Below are 17,733 nucleotides of genomic sequence, written 5' to 3'. Positions count from 1 at the left end.
TTGTGACTTGGGTCATCCTGTTTCAGTTGTTCCAGATGTTACTCACTCGCTCAGATGGCACCTCCGGGGGTCTTCCTCCTCCCCTTCATCTTCTCCGTCTGTCAATTCACTACGGATGCTGATCACACTGGGCGCGGGGCTCGGGGTGTCGCCCATCAGGACCGCCACGTCTCGCTGTAGTTGACTGGAACGCTCCAGCTGTCTGATACCGTTTGGTACCACCTCTTTGAAGCAGCTGACTTCCTCCTCTGCGTCATCTTCCTCCTCGTCTGTGTTTTGAGCTTCCGGTTGCCTGATTTCTACCACGGGCACCTCCCTCTGTGGCTGCCCCCTTCCTGCCACTGCCTGACTGACCACATCAACCATCTTTGGGGTCCGACACTGCGATATGTGGATGTTGCTCTGGTGGGACAGGTTCCTTTCACAAAGAATGGTTGATATGTTACATTTAAATAAATAAAAAGGCACAGAGGTTCTAATCAAAGGATTCAACATAATGGAGAATCTCACCTGTTGTGACTGTGTCTGTTCCTTTTGGAGGCCGGCTGAGGCCACACAACGTGAGCTATGCCGATGTTGATTGGCTGATGGGCAGAGAGGGCTGTCATCTGATTGGTCAGGAGAGATTGTTGCATCATTGAACTATAATGGCTGCTGTGGGGACGCACTTTCCTGTCAAAGATATAAAAAGAAAAAAGTGAAAAGGGGGTGCGAGACAAACATCAAGCAGCTTCATACTTATGATGGGGAATATATGACAGGTATAAACACAATCATCACTTGGATGAAACATGGGTTTCTGCAGCAGCAATCCAGCTTTATTAACAATGTTTTTTTCCATTATGACATTTCAGAAATCATGTTGCAACAGAGACTAGTGACTAGTGGAAGTATCGAAACTGGGATTTTCCGGAGCTGCAAGTTTGAGTGACTCACCCCCAGTCGCTGATCCTCTGCGGGCCGGCCGTGGTGTCATTGGTTAGGGAGGACGGGGGTGGTGGAGGCGGGTGAGAGGGAGGAGGACCCACTGGAGTCATCTGCTGCCAGGCTGCTGGGACGAGGAGCTGCTGGCCCCGGCTGGACCAGGCCTGCTTTGTGGACAGCGGAGGAAGATTAGAGACATTGTGCCTTCATGGATCCGGGTTCATACACATTTTGACAGATAGATTTCCATTACTAACTTTAAACCAGATGTCATAACTAAACACTCTGTGACTCCTGTGTATACATGAAAAGTCTGAATAATAAACTAGAAGCTGATATGCCACCTGAAATTAGAATCTCTATTAACTTCCCAAAAGCTAGGCCTACTGTTGAGTTCACAGGTGAGTAACAAATTATGAATTAAGACCACAGTGGCAGGTCTACCAATACAACTCTCTATAGCTGCAAATGTTGCTTTCAATCTGCCTCCATCACTGCATCTCAAAACATTTCTAATTATCACAGCTGTTATTATTTGCATATTAACAGTGTCTGTGTCTTACCTGTGCAATTACACCCGGCCTCACTGGTAAGGGTTGTATGGGAGGGGCCTGAGTTACCATGGGAACAGAATACCCTGCTGGTTGATTAAGGTTACCTTGAAGAAAAAGAAAAAAGCATTAAAAACAAAACTCATCAATAAATGTAATGGTATCTTGTTGAAACTATGGCAACGCTTATTTACATGTGGTTAAACCATTGAATGCTGTTAACATACCTTGCATGGTGGGAGGACAAAGGAGGAGAGCAGGTGGGAACGAGTCGCTGCACCCAAACTGACCATTCCCAGTTGTTATAGCTATCCCAGGATGCAACACTGAGGGAGCCGACTGGGTAATAGCCTGCATCAGAAAAGTCAGTGGAAGAAAAGACAGATATGTGAACAGGAAATGTATAAGAGTGATGGGATTTAGGGGAAATTAAGTGACAGAGAAAGGAAAGGAGAAAAAAAAAACAGATATGGTAGGAAGATTAGCTGGATCTAAATGACTGACAGCGCCACATGTGACTGAAACAGACACCACGAATATTCAGAGGTGAAGTGTTATGGCACTTTATTTCCTGTAGAGGGCAACATGAGGTCAACAGTACAGAAACATTACTGAGAAACATTACGTAACCAAAGATGAAATATATTTATAGTTATGTTCTCTGTCCTGAAATAAATGGGGAGTCACTGAGAGGCTGTGTGCCAACAAATAAGAAAAAAGTGAAATAATCTATCCACTGTCATGCTGAATGAATGAGACTTATTATTTTTGAGGTTTAACAGCACTTGCCAGTAACTTTGGCTTACTGATACCATGTTTACTGATGTTTAGAAGTTAAACTTTACCAGACTTTCTCATAAAAAGAAAAATTATTAGTCCAAAGTATGCACAGACATACACTCTCACACACATACACACACAACTTACCTGAGTGTGGACTGGGATGTTGCTGTAGCCCAGAGGAAGGCCAGAGGAGACAGTGGGGGCTACCGGAGGTCTTGAGAAATGAATGGAGTTCTGGTTCAGAGCGTCAAAGACTGCGTTGGTTGACCGACTGTGACACATGTCCATGATGCGGAAAGATGACTGCACGCTAGAAGAGATCAGAGGAGTTGCGGTTGGTTGAAGGAGGCGTGTTTTTAAAAGACTGAAAGTCACGCTGTAAGTCAGCAATAGTCAGCGATATTGCAGGAAAGAATATAATTAAGTCGTCTCTTTTGTTGGAAAGCCAGACAAACAAAACAAAAAGCACAAAAATGGCGACATGCGAGCGACCGCATTTCGTGTGTGGGTTGACCCTTACTGGTTACTGTGCGGGTAGTCCAGCAGATGAGTCATGGTGAGGAAGGGGTGATTGAGGACGCTGTCGGGAACAGTTCTTTCCTCCGCGTCGATCAGCAGCATGCTCTTTAGCAGAGACACAAACTCCCTCCTGTCTGCTTTCTCTGCTTGCATGTCACTGTTGTCAGGACTCAGCACCAAGTTCACCTGAAAGGAGATGCAGGGAAGAATGCAGAAAGAGAGAAAACGCTACGTATGAGAACACACAAAATGGTATTATCTGTACACATGAACTGCGTTTCTGATTGGACTCACGTGTGCTATGTCTTGCAGACAGCTGAAGATATACTTTCTGGCTTCTTTGGATTTGAGTCCTGTCTCTTTCTCGTGCTCTTCTGTCGTCTGGAGGAAAAACAGAAACATGAGCTGTAGAATCTACAGTATGTATGAAGAGTATGTTAAAGATTTCTGTGAGTGAGTCATGTTTAAATGATGAGGAATGTAAGCTAAAGGAATACGATCCAATATACAAAAAGGAACTGGGAGGAAAGTATGTGTCTTTTCATGCTAATAGGTGTGTTCAAAGTGTTAGGTAGTTGTGTTTTTGCAGGGGAAGTACGTGTAGAGATAAATATTAGGCTGGCGTTCATTGAAAATGTATTCAGAGTCAGCTCAGCAGGTAGTCTAAACACAGCTTCACATTTCCGTGAGCTTTCCTCAGGCTGTGCTGGCTTTGTCCTGTTTTGAGAAGCTTAGGCAGCTGTTTCCTATTGGGAATGTACAACCTCTTCATAGTTACTTTTTTCTACTAGTATTCCCAATGAAAATGCCTTGCTTTTCTTTAGTTCTCGCCTTCTCAGTGCAAACACTGGATGTTTAAGCCCTCCAGCGACACATATCAGTGACTGTTGATGGGAGGATGTGTACTTTTGCGTATGAGATGTACGGTGCGTTTATGTGTATTTGTCTAATTTTCATGCAGTTACTTTTAGTCTCCAGGAGGCGTAGGGAGAGTCTGACTCTTTGGAGAAGAAACGAGAGGTCTTGGTCCCCTTGTTGAGCAGGTGCTCGCCGGGCAGGCCCTGAGTCTGTGAGATGTACCGGATCTGTGTAGAGAGAGACAGAGACAGGATACAGGCAGGAAGAGGCAGAGGGAAGGAAGAGGGGGAAGGAAAGAAAATGAACAGGAAGCCAACAGTCAAAATGGAATTTAAGTGTTGGACGAGGGGGAAAGAAGCCATGAGAAAATGTCAACAGAGAAGTTGGACAGAAGAAGGAGAAAGAGGTGGAGAGAGAAAAGATAATGTTTTACATCACAGCCACTGAAATAAAATAATTTACTTCAATGTGATTACATTCATTTCATTTCAATATAGCTTTTAGTTCAATATGGTGATGCACTCTAACCATACATCGTTTTGGACTTATCGAGGTGTTAAGGTAAATTTAGGAGAATCTTTTGCTGTGGCTAAGATGTGATATTTTCAAGGCTGATTCAGGGATCAGTATGTTTCAGTATTGGTCATTGTTTGTAGCTATTTGGCAAGTTTATACTTTGAAAGGTTAAAGGCCACCAAACTTCCTTTAGACCATAAAACAAAAAACTAAAGTAAGGAAATTCCTTCAGGGGGAGTAGCTCTTTAAAACGATAAAAAAAATCCAGTTCTAAATCTTTACTTTTGGACTCCACTAGAGTCTTTGCATGATTCAGAGTAAAAAAAAACGAACTTATTTATCTTATACTGGCCCTTTATGCAGCCCCTGCCTCATAACAGTCCACTTTTACCCCCTCCCCTTAAGGCCGCTCCCCTGATGAGCTCACTCGGTTCTGATTGGGCAGCATCAGAGCCGTGTTAGGTTGCTGCTGATGCAAACCCAACATTTCCTCCTTTACTGCTTCAAATTAAAAGCTTTTAAATGATGAGGAATGAGGAATTTACAGGAAGTGTAACATGATGAAACATTATGGGGGGGTAGTACAAGCAGGGATTATTTCTTCTTCTACTACTTATACTTTCTTTATCAAACTGAAAATAAGAAAAAAAGCCCCTGTGGCATAATGTGTTCAAATCAATGTGAAATAATTTTAACTGTCAGTTTTTGAGACGAAGCCAACCAGGAGTGAATGAAATGGACTGGCTCTCATGTAAAATACCAATGGTTAAATTGTAGACCTTGTTTTGAAAGAGAACGTAAGGTAGACACGTTCAACATGTAAACTTATGTTCTAACTTGGACTCTGGCCAACAGCTGGCCTATAAGTTACATGTTATCTAATACGGAACACTGAATCCCTGCACTTCAACCTTTACTGCTCTGCCAAACAGACATAGTTAGAGCACTTAGCAGGGCCACAGCGGATGCAGCAAACAAGCTTACCCACAGATAGAGGAGTCAGAGGTTATTGACATTTGACAGAGGTTACGGATATCTGACACGTCGGAGCTCTTTTTTGACAGTTTCATTTACTGGTGGAAATACTGTTAAAGAAAAGAAAAGAGCTCCAAAAACATGCAGTACATTTAAAAATTTTAGTCCTTATTGAGCCAGAGCAATCCATGCCTAACCTACACAAGTACGATCAAAGCCTTGAACTTTAAGTGATAGATTCAAATGCTGCAGTTCATGAACCTGTGTCAACTGCAATAAGTGATGACTCTTGGAGAAATGATCACATAGGACTCTCAAAGTCACAGGTTTGGATATTTTGAGCAGTATTTCAAGGAATAAAGATTCATGAGACACACAAAACAGATGTTTGTCTCTCCACAATGTTTTTTTTATCTATAATGTTGCATAATAATGTCACATCATAACCATCATATCACACTTGTCTACTGCCTCATGTTTTTTTAGTAAAACCTGTTGCATAAAAGTTTGGTCTATTTGAGAAATATGATGCAACTGAATGCATGTTAACTGTGGCTTCCACACATGAATATGATGTAAAACTACGTGACCTTACTATGAAGAAGTTCAAATGTATTTCCGCAGATGGTTTCTTTCGTTTTTGTGTTCAACAAAGATTCTAAGTCCTTACAGTTGTGGTTTCCAGTACTGTTGGATTTGCAAGTTAGAAAATAGATTCTGGGACTCTCCTGTGAATTGAACCATCTGTAAAATTTCCAGATATGAGCTGAATTTTCCCCAAGAATTCATCAAACTCTCTGGCCTGACCTGTCTTGATTACGCCTCTAAAAATACCATGATATTCCAGAAATTCCATGACCAATGGAAATCCTGGTGATACGTTTTTCAGCGTGTGTGTGGGTGGGTGGGTGGGTGGGTGTGCATTTGCGCACATGCACGTGTCTACGGCCCAGAACAAACACACTGACTGGCCAGAGGGCACTGGACTGAGAACCTGCTGATGGTGCACTGAACGCTCACCACAGTTTGTGTGTGTGTGTGTGCGTGTGTGCGCGCATGCACACATGTCTACCATCAGGCTTATGTTTATAAATACATTTTGCTGTGTAGAGTGGAACTGCAGTGAGCCTTGGCATAGCGCAGCATGCTTTTGGGGGCTCAATGTGCACGCGGGAGTGTGTGTGCGTCCTGGCATGGCCCAGTGGTACTGCAGAGCTGTCACTGCTCAGCAAAGCGCTATCGGCCAACATCTCTGACTGATGACTGTTTCAAACTGCTAACTGCTGCTTGGTGATACAAGTGACACCCCACCAAATAAAATACCCTCTGAAAATAGACACACGCATGCATTTAACAGGGTCTCACCAAACAAGCCATCAATTCTTTAAAGAATGTTCCTGCTATGGAAGAACAGCCAATTTCAAACATTTGGTTTGGCAAAGAAGGCCAAATAAGTTAAGAGTGTTTGAGAACTTTGCAGATGTCCATAAAAGGTCAAACATCACTTTGTAGCATAATAAATTCCAAGACAAGACAATAGCCAGCTGTCCAAGTTTCTTTTTTTTTTTCAAATCAGATTTCTGAATTCAAACACTGAACACATGATGGGACTTGATTCTGATCTTCACAGAGTTGCCTGTAGTTAAACACAGAGTAATCCTGTGCTGGTCTGTGAATGTGGTGTGGACCTTTTCCCATGCTCCCTCTCCCTCGCCAGGGGACTGCGTTTAAAGTCCCAGTTGTGTAGTTTAGACCGCGGAACGCTGTGGGAAGATAATCACACATTGCCAACAACAATTTCCTGATTCACTCAGCCCAGATTAGTACTAGGTGGATTTCATGCTGGATTTGTTGGACTTCAGTCACAGCAAGAGCGAGAGAGATCAGGGAGCAACAACAAATAAAGGTTTAACTGTATAATGAACGTACTGTTGGGTTCCACCTACTGGGAAAGCAGAAACCTAAGAATTATAAGCGTTTAATATACATCTTTTAATCTGTGAAAAAATGGGATCTGTCTGTTTATTTTGTCCTCTTCACTCCCTCCTCCTCCTCCTCCTCGCCCAGGGGAGAGGGGTATATCTTTAGGGTCTCTGGTTCCCTCCCTCTGAGTGTGTGCTTGTGTGTGAGGAATGTTACCTGGTCGTACTCCAGCGCTCCAGGGTAGAGGGGCCAGCCCAAGAAGAGCTCAGCTATCACGCAGCCCAGTGACCACATGTCTATGGCCTCGCAAAACGGCAGGCCCAAAATAATCTCTGGAGCCCTACGGAGAGAAAAAGAGAGAAAAAGAAAAGAGGAAGGAAAAAAAAAAAGTTACATTTGGGAGTTGGTCACAAAGTATAATCACACAGTCAAAGCCCAGGAGGATAGCATGTCTCTGGGTTAATGGACTCACTCTAGCAGCTAGGGACTGTGCAGTTTTCGGTGGATGAATTGAGCTCAAAAAACAGGATAAATGGAAATTGTGCGTGGTGAACCAAGTAGTAAGATAGTTTAGTGGATAGTGCAAACCCGGTCAGCCATATAAAATCAATATTAGGACTTAAATAAGCACAACTACTACTTTCGCAGTGCTTCCTGCATGGAGAATTGAAAGGAGTTCACCAGCTATTTGGAAAGCACTGCATTTAATCCATCACTGTCAAAGTGTAGGGCTTGTCGTTTAGGTTTAGTTTTTCTATTTACAAAGCAAGTGCTGTGTAGGAACGCCAGGTTTCTTTTTAGCACACACACAGAACAGATAGCTAGAGGATCATGATGAGATACCCACTGAATTTGACGATAAGTGTATTAAATGATCTTTCTCCAGAATCACTGACTCTACCTTTAAATCCCCAACAAATTATTTTACTACTACTAACTGTGTCATGATTTGTGTCAATGTTGTGAAAGAAAAAAGAAAAAAGAAGCATGTCTGTTATATGCACGCACTCTCATAAGATTGTGTTGATCATTTTTCAGTATAACACAATACAACACCACCGCTTACCACAGCCTCTACAGTCAATGCAGAGATGAGTCTACGTGTCCAACACGGTCTCAACAAACTGGGCTTTTGTGTTTAAGTGCATTAGATTGATTGTTATTTCAGCGTACATTTAAAGCATCATACGGAAAAATAATCTGTGTTGGGTGTCATTCATGTAACAGATGAAATGGTCTGTAGCAAATCTTTGCAACATAAATCATAAGACTGACTTGTAAAAGAAAGCTTTTAGGATTTAAATTAAAATATGCTGATGTCTCTCTCCCCCCCCCCCCCCCCCCAATTTATTGAGTTACAGGATGGTTGAAGGCAAGCAGACAGGGCCTTGTGGGTGCATTTACTGAAGGAAGTGGCAAGTTAAATCAGGTCATGGTTAAGGTATCAACTTTGCTTCATTTAGTAAGTAGTACCAACTTCCACTTATCATTTTTAGATCACAGTTACATTTGATGTAATGAAAACTGAGGTGAAAAAGTCAGTAAAGCCATACCACAGTGCGCCGAATATAAATGTTCACTACACAAGAAATGACAGACTCATCGACAATAGGGTATGACGTGCATGCAGTGGTGAAGCAACAAAGAACTAAATCTCTTCCAGTGAATGGACTTTGCCACTTGCGCAATTCAAAGGGGCTTGTAATCTTACAGCGGTAGTGTGAGCCTGCTGTATGAAAACAATGGGCTATTAGGCCTGGACACAGCAGCTGAGCAACAGCGCTGCAAATAGCAACCACTGCCGTGACGACCACAGGGGGAAATGACTGTTGCCAAGCAACGACCGGACGCAAGACCATAATATAACAGTATTACTGAGTGATAAATGGTGCCGTCGCTCATCATTATATGTGTGTATGACTGTGAGCATGTGTGTGCTAATGTGCATGCGTGTATACAGACAACTGCAGATGTTACGCCTGTCACTTACATAGCACAGACTGTGCTTTCTGCCCTCCTTAGCCTGAAGGAGGAAATTACACTTTGCCATTTCCTATTGCTCCTTAAAGAGGAAGGAGTTATGTAATACAAAAAAAGGGCTTTTTAAGGGGGGGGGGGGGGGGGGGGGGGGGGGGGCTGCTGCTGCAAACATTTATGGTCACATAAGATCACAGCAGAGCAATCCTGCAAAGACAGGACTAAGACATTGATTGTGGTTTTCCTAGTTTTAAGTGAGTCTCAAGTGACGTGATCAACAGAGGAGGATCTTCACTCAAATTAAGCCGTCAGACAACACGGCAACTGTTATGACACAAAGCTTTTATTGTCTGATAAACTGCAGCTCATAATGTACGTTTATATTCATAGCTCCCTCTGCTCCAACAGTCAACACCTGGCTGCCCTGGGAGCAGTCACATCTCCTCTCATACAGGCTGTGTTTTTCCACTGTATCACTTTTTACATTTTGCTACACTTTGTTCTATTATTGTATAACTGATGCCAAAGTGTGCTCATACATAACCAGGCATCTTTTCATGGGTGATTACATCTCCTAAAACTTCTAGTTGTAACAATGTCCACTTGACATGTGAAATGAACCCACACCATTAGTAGTGTTGCATGACAGCATGCGTGAAGGCTTGACAGTTTTTCAGCTAACTGCCCTGCCTTACTGAGTGAATACACACTCATTACAAATCATTACAAACCAAGAAAACTAACAAACAAACTGGCTTTGTAGTGTCTCTGTTTTACAGCTTTTAGCTATACTTAACTCACAGGAAAAGACAACAGGCCAAACCTTCAGTACGCTGCTGACTTTCAAGAAGTGTTGCTTAATGTGTGAGGTACAGATGATTTGATCAGCCTTATTGAGTCCTGTTATTTTAACAAGGTTTGCCCCTGCAACATTCAGCTGAAAACTAAAATGTAACATTTTGCTGCTAAAAGTCTAGACAGAGTTTAAGACATCTTTTTTGACAGTAATTAGAAAGTTTGTTTGGCTTCAAACTGATGTAAATATGGGTCTGTTTCTCTAAGAGATGAGTGTTAACTGGAGGTAATGACTAGCAAATATTCTCACAGACTGCACAAACACTGGCTCAGGTATTACTTTACATTACAGGCCTGAGGTTAAAGTAAACACACACACGAACACAGAGTAAGTTTCGAGGAATAGGAATTAAAGTAGACACACAAAAATAAACCTATAGAGGACTGTGTGTGTTGTTGTTCCCGTCTATACTGCCAGAGTCATAAAAGCAATGGCCCCAGCTTTCCAGAGCCATAACAGCTCATCACATAACACATGTATAACACACCCACAGGTGTTTGGCAGCCAGACCAGGTTCCAGAACTAACTAGTCACACTAGAGAGCAGCAGTTGGGACAAGTGCAAACACTGCAGAGTGTACGACAACACGCTGCCGCTACACAGAGAGGACAGAAATACAGTAACGAGGAATATACACATATACACAAACACACACCTACTGTATGTGAGTGTGATTGTTAATCTGAGTGATGTTTAACATGATGTGATAAGAACAGGGAGAGGGCGAACAGGACATGTGAATCAAGTGCTTTGACACCTCCAGACCAAGCTGATCCATAATGCTCACACAGCAAAAACATCCATTTGTGGAACAGCTGATCACGTTACACGAGAGCACATGCACTGGGCAAGTTTATTTATATAGCACAGTTCATAAACAGGGCGATGCAACGTGCTTTACATAAAACATTAATGGCACTGATATCAAGTGCAAGAGAAAAACACCATAAAAGGACATAAACGAGCTAAGAGTATAGAAGAAAAAAATATTAAAGAGAATAAAGCAGATACAATACATGAATAAAAGTAACAATGCAGTGTGAGAAATGAATAATGATTTGATTTAATAAATGCAGAAGCAAACAGTAAAGCCTTCAGCCTTGGTTTAAAAGAAGTGTGAGTTTCAGCAGACCTGCAGATTTCTGGGAGTTTGTTCCAGATATGTGGAGCATAAAAATGCAACACTGCCTCTCCATGTTTAGTTTTGCCTCTGGGGACAGAAAGCAGACCTGTTCCAGACAACCTGAGAGGTCTTGACAGTTCATAACATAGCAGTAGATCAGAAATGTACTTTGGCCCTAAACCAACAGCAGTTTTTTTTTAATCAATTCTTTGACAGACTGGAAGCCAGTGTAAAGATTGTGATCCACTTTCTTGGTCTTAGTGAGGAGTCAAGCAGTAGTGTTCTGAATCAGCTGCAGCTGTCTGATCAGCTTTTCAGAGAGACATGTAAAGACAGGGTAACAGTAGTGGAGTCAACTGAGATAAATACTTGCTGTGACATAAGTCCTTTCATCTTTCATATATTCTTCAGGTTATTCGTAATTGTTTAAAGAGTTCAGGCTTGGCTTGTGATTGTTAACATTACCAACTGAAGCTGAGCACTGACTTTTCATCATTCTTTCTTAGCTCCACAAACATTTACTTCAGATTTCTTTTTGTTTAATTGAAGATAATTCTGGCACGTCCAATCGTTGATTTGTTCAATGCATTTACTCAATGCTTGTATTGGACCATGGTTCCCTGGTGATATAGTTATGTACACATGTGCACTTTATAAACAGCCAGAGGAACAAAGTGCTGTACAGAAGAATAAATACAACACAATAGCTCACACGAGGCATAAAATACATATAAAATACAAATAAAGTGAATTAAAAGACACAAAACATGAGTAAAAACAACAATAAAAACAATCATCAAATAAATAAACTCAACGTCTCACAAGGTGTCAAAGGCCAAGGAGAAGAGACGGGTTTTAAATCAAATAAATAAAGTCAATGTCTTACAAAATGTCAAAGCTGGGTTTTAAGAAGAGACTTAAAAACAGACAGAAGAGGCCTGTCAAATGTGCAGAGGCAGATCATTCTACAATTTAGGAGCCGTTGTGGCGGAGAGCCAATCAATTTTAACCATTGATTAAAAATGTCTTTCCTGCAAAAGATTTAATAGCGCTAAATTTAGTGTATTGAAACATTATCTTCCTAATTTTGTTTTGTTGCAGGCTGTGGCTGACAAGGGAAGGATGTAACATTTAATGAGCGGGGTGAAGAAGCTGAATCCTCACAGGTGGTTGTTTGTGATGGGGGTGGAGGTTTCTGCTGCACTGTGTTACATCTTCCTCCTGAGTTGATTCCTCTTGTGTCATGTCCTTGGCAAAGGGAACAGATGGGTGATGGTAAAATAAGTTAGGAGGTGAATAATTTTACTCCTGACTTGTTGAGGCAAAGTCCATCTGCCTGCAGTCCAAGAAAAGGTTGAAATTGACAATAAAATGCAGTGAATGGACGGTACAACCAGTGCCAAGTATCTGCTGCATCTCTCAACTCCTCTTCTGACTGGTAGTAGAGAACCACTCATAAAACACCTCAGCATGTGTTCAACAGATGAATAAAGTCTCTTCAGACTGTTCATTGGTCCCTGTGTGCAGTATGATGGTTTTCACAGTTTGATGAGACCATATTCTTTGGAAAGTTAAGTATTTGGATGTTCTTACTGCACATGCTTCTTACAACTTTCGTGGCCCACTATCATAGTTTGATGCCTAGTCACTAGCTTTCTCTGTAGCCTTTTACTTTCGGATTCACTCTCCGTCCTTACAAGATGAGGTTATCCAGGTCATCGGATGGAAATCCAGGATCCTGCATAAGTAAAGCAAATCTGTTCTCCAGTTGCACATTTGGCGGTTGGTAAGGTTTATTGCTAATTCTCCCTTTTGCAGCTGCCCACGGCTGTGGTCTACCAAATGTAGGGGTTGAAGAGACGCTCTTCCTGGAAACCGACCAGTTGCATCACAAATCTCAGAGTGATGGGCTTTGCCAGTTACTCGTCCTCCCACTTGCCATGGAAATGATTTAATCTTCAATATTCCAAGGACTACCCCTTGTAGTTTTCCTCCTGTTTCTTGGTAGTCTTGTTGGTGCTAGTTTTCCATGTATTAGCAGGATCTAGTCCACTGTTTTGAGTCCACGGTCAAGTTCTGTCATTCCCACATTGTCCATTCACTTCCGTGTTCACTTCTAACCAGTGGATTTTGGTTTCCAGTGCCATACTCTGTATTTTCTAGAAGTTTGTGGAAGTTGTCTGTGATGGGGAACATCTTGCCACTACTTAGCTTTAGCTAAATACCTCGTTTTTAGTCACTGCATTATAGGCTTGTGCTGTTGGTAGGTCACACTCATGTATTATTGAGTTCATCATAAAATGTTTAAATATGGCAAAGTCCTACTTTATCTTAAAAAATTACAATTCCAGTTATTTATAAGTATCCACAAGTCCCTGCTCATAGTTTCTCACAGAGGAAAAACAATATCAGCAAGAAAAATGCAAGTAGAGGAAAGGGCAAGCAGCAAAGTGTCTACGCTGTAAGAAAGCAGGAACCATTTGCTTCCCGTCTGTGAAAACAAATTTCCTCCAAAAAAACGCCACTAGATAAGCAAACAAATGTGGAATATCATTATTTTCTGTTACATTTTCAAAATGCTTGTGTAAAAACGGGAGAGTTAATGGTAATCCTTTCTTGGTAAAAGATGCCAACACAAAGTCTCCATTTATAGGGGCACTCTTTAAGTCTAATAAACAGATTTCTGATTTTACTTCAGAAAAGAAAAATATTTAGCAAAGCTATCGGTCTGTATAAAACTCAATTCACTTAAAAAATTCAATTTAAAAAAACAATTGAAAAAGTGCATATTTCTGTGTGGACAGAGAGCATGCGATGTTACGTGATGCGACATCATAGTCAGAGGCTTGCGTGCTCAGCTTCTGAGGAACAGAAGCGACTCTACAGCTGACGCATCACCATATTTCTCTTTTGTTGTTTCCATGGCAATTAATTTGGTGTGCAGAGCTGTTGAAGGAGTAGGAAGGGAGGGGGTGTATTTGTGTTGAGCGTTTAGTTTAATTATCAACAATCTTTCTCCAGAATGACTGACTCTACCTTTAACTTGACAAGCGTACATGCACACAGGAAGCAGGAAAGCCAGTGGTATTTCAGAAAAAGAAGAAGAAAAATAAACATAAGGGCTAAGTAGAGACGAAGTCAAACACACACACACACAGTAAGTGTGATTAAAAAAAGAACATAGAGGTAAAGAAGAAGGAATCTTGCAGCATGTTTACACAAACACGCTGCTAGCTGTGTGTGATAATGTATTATTCATAATGTGCTATACTATCGAGCAGCGGGCACAGTCTCCCCAATCACGCTACCCATCAGAACAAACCAAAACAACGTAATCCACAAACACTGCTGCTTATCTTTTCCAAAAATGAAAATGGCAAACAAAAAAACAAAAACAGTTGCAACAAAATCATTTTTCTTCCGGCCTTGATTGGTCAAACAGTGGAGTGAAACTGACAGTATGAGCTAGTCAGCAAAACTCAGCTCAACATAAGGCTGCTTTTTCAGAGAGAAGGCCCGAGGCTACTTGTCAGGGGCCTCCTCAGGATTTGACTTTCCTGTTCTCTCAGAACTCAGTGAAGACAGACATCTGAACAATCTACATCAAACACTTTGACAAATGTGTACAACATATACTGTAGCGATGTGACTAGATGCCGGAGTAAAACAACACCCTTGGGACACAGAAATCACACCTGGGTGTAGGAAGCCTAACACGACCTGCCCAAATCTGAGAGCGTGCTAAGATGATAGCTGTCTTTCCTTTCACCTGATCGCCTCTGCTGAATTATTCACGTAGCCCAGTGATCCATTCTCATTGTGGGAGGTCATTTTTACGTCAGACAGAGCAGTCGCCTTGCCGTGCACTGCTGTGTCATGCTACCATGGCAACAACACATTAGAGCATGACAAGCATTGAATAGCTTCTGCCAGAGCCTTCTATCAACAGGAGTTAGGCTTCTAAAAAAGTTCTTATCACTGCCTCATGGCATTTTTTTCCAAATCAATCAATTAACTATGAAAATGAATCTCAGCCAATAAAAGGTGGCACCTGTAAAGCTGTGGGTGTTGACACAAAACTGTACTCCCGTTTTATTTGATATATTATTGAATGCGTCATTTATTTTCATACAAATCTAAACAAGGAAAGAATTTATGAGAACATGAAATGAAACTGGATAAAAAAAAAAAAAAAGCCAACTTCTGAAAACTTTGCTGCGTGTGACACAGCCTGAAAATAACTACACTGTAAGACACAAAGCAGCCATTCTACAAATGTATCAGTGGTGACACAAACAGAGTTCCTCATACATGAAAAGGCATGCTACAGAGTCATTGTGATATACCAGCTGGAGCGGTCAACCTGAGGAAAGTAAGGCAATGACTGAAACCATAAGCCCATAGTTTTATTTCCAAGGAGATGATGTGTTGAAAACTGCCGGTTTATGTGGACATGTGGACACTCAATGACATACAATCTAGATTCCCAGTGAATATTTTGAGTAGGAGTGGTAGCATTCACATTAATCATTGTAATATTAATGACGCATGTCCCGTTAATGTTTGTTGTACGCTATGAGTAAAAGGATCCATCTCATCTGATAGTTAATTAAAATAGGGGTGTGTTTGACTCTATCTACAAACAATACTGATGTCATCACATCTTTACCAGTGCCAGAAAACATTAACTCCTTCAATTTTGGTGTTATCTGATGTGAAGTCTGTATTAAAAACAACTGTCATGTGGGAGTAATAACATGATTAGAATAGGGTTTATATTTCAATCACAGATCGGATCTTCGATGAGCATCTTAGTAAATCATTCTTGCCCTTAACGGTTCTTCTTCAGTCTTTAAAAAAAACAAAAAACGTCTTTGCACCAAAACCACATTTCTGGCTAAGCTACTACCAATGGTCCTGGAAAATCCAGGGAAAACCCCAGAGCTGTTAAAAAAAACCTCTTACCCACTGTGGTGAGGCCTTTTTTTTGTTTTAACCAGTTTCACTATGGTAACAATACAATACAGCCATTATGCAATATGAGCACAGGCGATAAGGAGACACTGTGTCCTGCAAACCACTCTGCTGATAACCTGATGCACAAACAAAATGACACACACACTCCTCTGTGACTCAAATTACATAATTGTATATATTCAAAAAAAACACAGGACAGTGCAAACAAAAAAAAGTGACGTGACTTCTCTCTATATGTGCAGACATTTACCTATCGGAGTTAACACACAAGCCTATCAGTGCGCATTATACACAGTAAACTTAAAAATGCATAGGTGCTACCAGCTGTTGGTATAGCTGAACCAACTCCCACACACACACACAGACACACAGACACACAGACACACACAAACAGTGGAGCGAAGGTAAGATGGCAGGCAGATAAAGAGAAAACAGGAATGGAAGTGTTGGTTCACCATTATAAACCAGAAATATAACTTTTGAACTCAATGCTCTTTCATTATTCGTCAAAAAAGGGACAAATAGGTTTTTTTAAAAATGAAAAGAATAGTGTTGCACAATGCTGGTGGCTGCAGCAAAATGAGAGAGAAGAAAGAAAGAAAAAAAGCATGGCCAGATGTTATGAGATTTCAGGGCGGTATAGCTTTAGGGCTCAGGCAGGTGAAGTTACAAACCCTGAGAGCTCCCCTTTATCTCATCTGAACTGTGATATGGTAAAGCTTGTTAGGGTACATTGTGTAACCTACATGAAATATCCAGCCTTGGCAGCTGTTTGGTGGACAGGGGCACGCACACACACACACACACACACACACACACACACACACACACCCAGACACACACACGCAGGCAGGAATGTCTGAATGTTTTTTCCTGGATCTAAATGTGGGTTTTCACATACCACATTCTTCCCTGGCCCTCTGTGCGTCCTGAGTGACCTCCCAAAAAATTTCGGTGTTGGCCCTTTTTGTCCCATTTTTTTTTTTTTTACTCTTTGATATCAGTGTTGCCTGACGCTGCTCAAAAGACTAAATGCACACATGAACACACACTCATACACTCTCAACCAGGTCAACAGTGGAGCAAAGCCTTTATGTTACATAACAACTACAGCTCCTCTCTCCTCCTCATCTCTCGGAGAGAGGGAGGCCTCCGAAGTGGCTCACTTTTTTCTTTTTTTTTTTGAAATAGAGAAGTTGCACGGAAGGTAAAGCTGGTATTTAAGCTCTCGGAGGCTGTTTCTCTGTTTGACATTTTGCTCTCCGTGAAGTTGCTTCAGAACAGAAAGTCCCAATTTAAAACACCACTAGCAGAAGTTGAAGTAACAGAGAGTGCTGTACTTCTTCCAGGCAATAAAAAGCAGGCCTGCACAGAGGGGGTTGGAGGGGGGTGGAGGGGGTGAAACAGTGGAGGTGGGTGTGTGCATAGCATTAGCTACAGACAAACCCAGTATCTTGACAGTATTTGCCACGGATTGCACAATATTTAAAGAGTTTGCAATAGTTTATATGACCCGATCGACTTACTTGCTGGAACTTGCTGGTAAAACAGGAGGGTGAATGAAATTTGTGTTTGGAGAAGAAGAAAAACTAAAGAAACGCTTCTTAAAAGATCAGACTTCATTAAATGTGTCATCTGCCATTCACAATTATATGCCAAAGATCCCACAGTGAGTCATCAACAATTACAGTACGTATCAAATGTGAGAACAGGGTTTGATGTTGAACAGATGTTCTACTTCATACAATTTT

General features: G+C 41.5%; 1 protein-coding gene across 2 annotated transcripts in view; it reads right to left on the bottom strand.

Moving 5' to 3' along the window:
- Nucleotides 1-17,733, bottom strand: part of LOC128358417 (homeodomain-interacting protein kinase 3-like) — a 30,542-nt gene that overhangs the window by 7,007 nt on the left and 5,802 nt on the right. Inside the window, exons 5-14 of one of the 2 annotated variants that reach the window (XM_053318676.1) lie at nt 7,266-7,389; nt 3,743-3,862; nt 3,072-3,158; nt 2,779-2,963; nt 2,403-2,568; nt 1,703-1,826; nt 1,488-1,582; nt 937-1,091; nt 511-672; nt 47-418 (exon numbers count right to left, since the gene is read on the bottom strand). In XM_053318676.1, coding sequence (XP_053174651.1) covers nt 47-418; nt 511-672; nt 937-1,091; nt 1,488-1,582; nt 1,703-1,826; nt 2,403-2,568; nt 2,779-2,963; nt 3,072-3,158; nt 3,743-3,862; nt 7,266-7,389 — 1,590 coding nt within the window. The remainder of the gene's footprint in view (nt 1-46; nt 419-510; nt 673-936; nt 1,092-1,487; nt 1,583-1,702; nt 1,827-2,402; nt 2,569-2,778; nt 2,964-3,071; nt 3,159-3,742; nt 3,863-7,265; nt 7,390-17,733) is intronic. The other variant, XM_053318677.1, reaches the window with a different exon arrangement.

This window comes from Scomber japonicus, chromosome 5 (assembly GCF_027409825.1).
Source record: "Scomber japonicus isolate fScoJap1 chromosome 5, fScoJap1.pri, whole genome shotgun sequence".
In the NCBI taxonomy this organism is placed as follows: Eukaryota; Metazoa; Chordata; class Actinopteri; order Scombriformes; family Scombridae; genus Scomber; species Scomber japonicus.
This window is presented reverse-complemented; position numbering and strand designations above follow the sequence as displayed.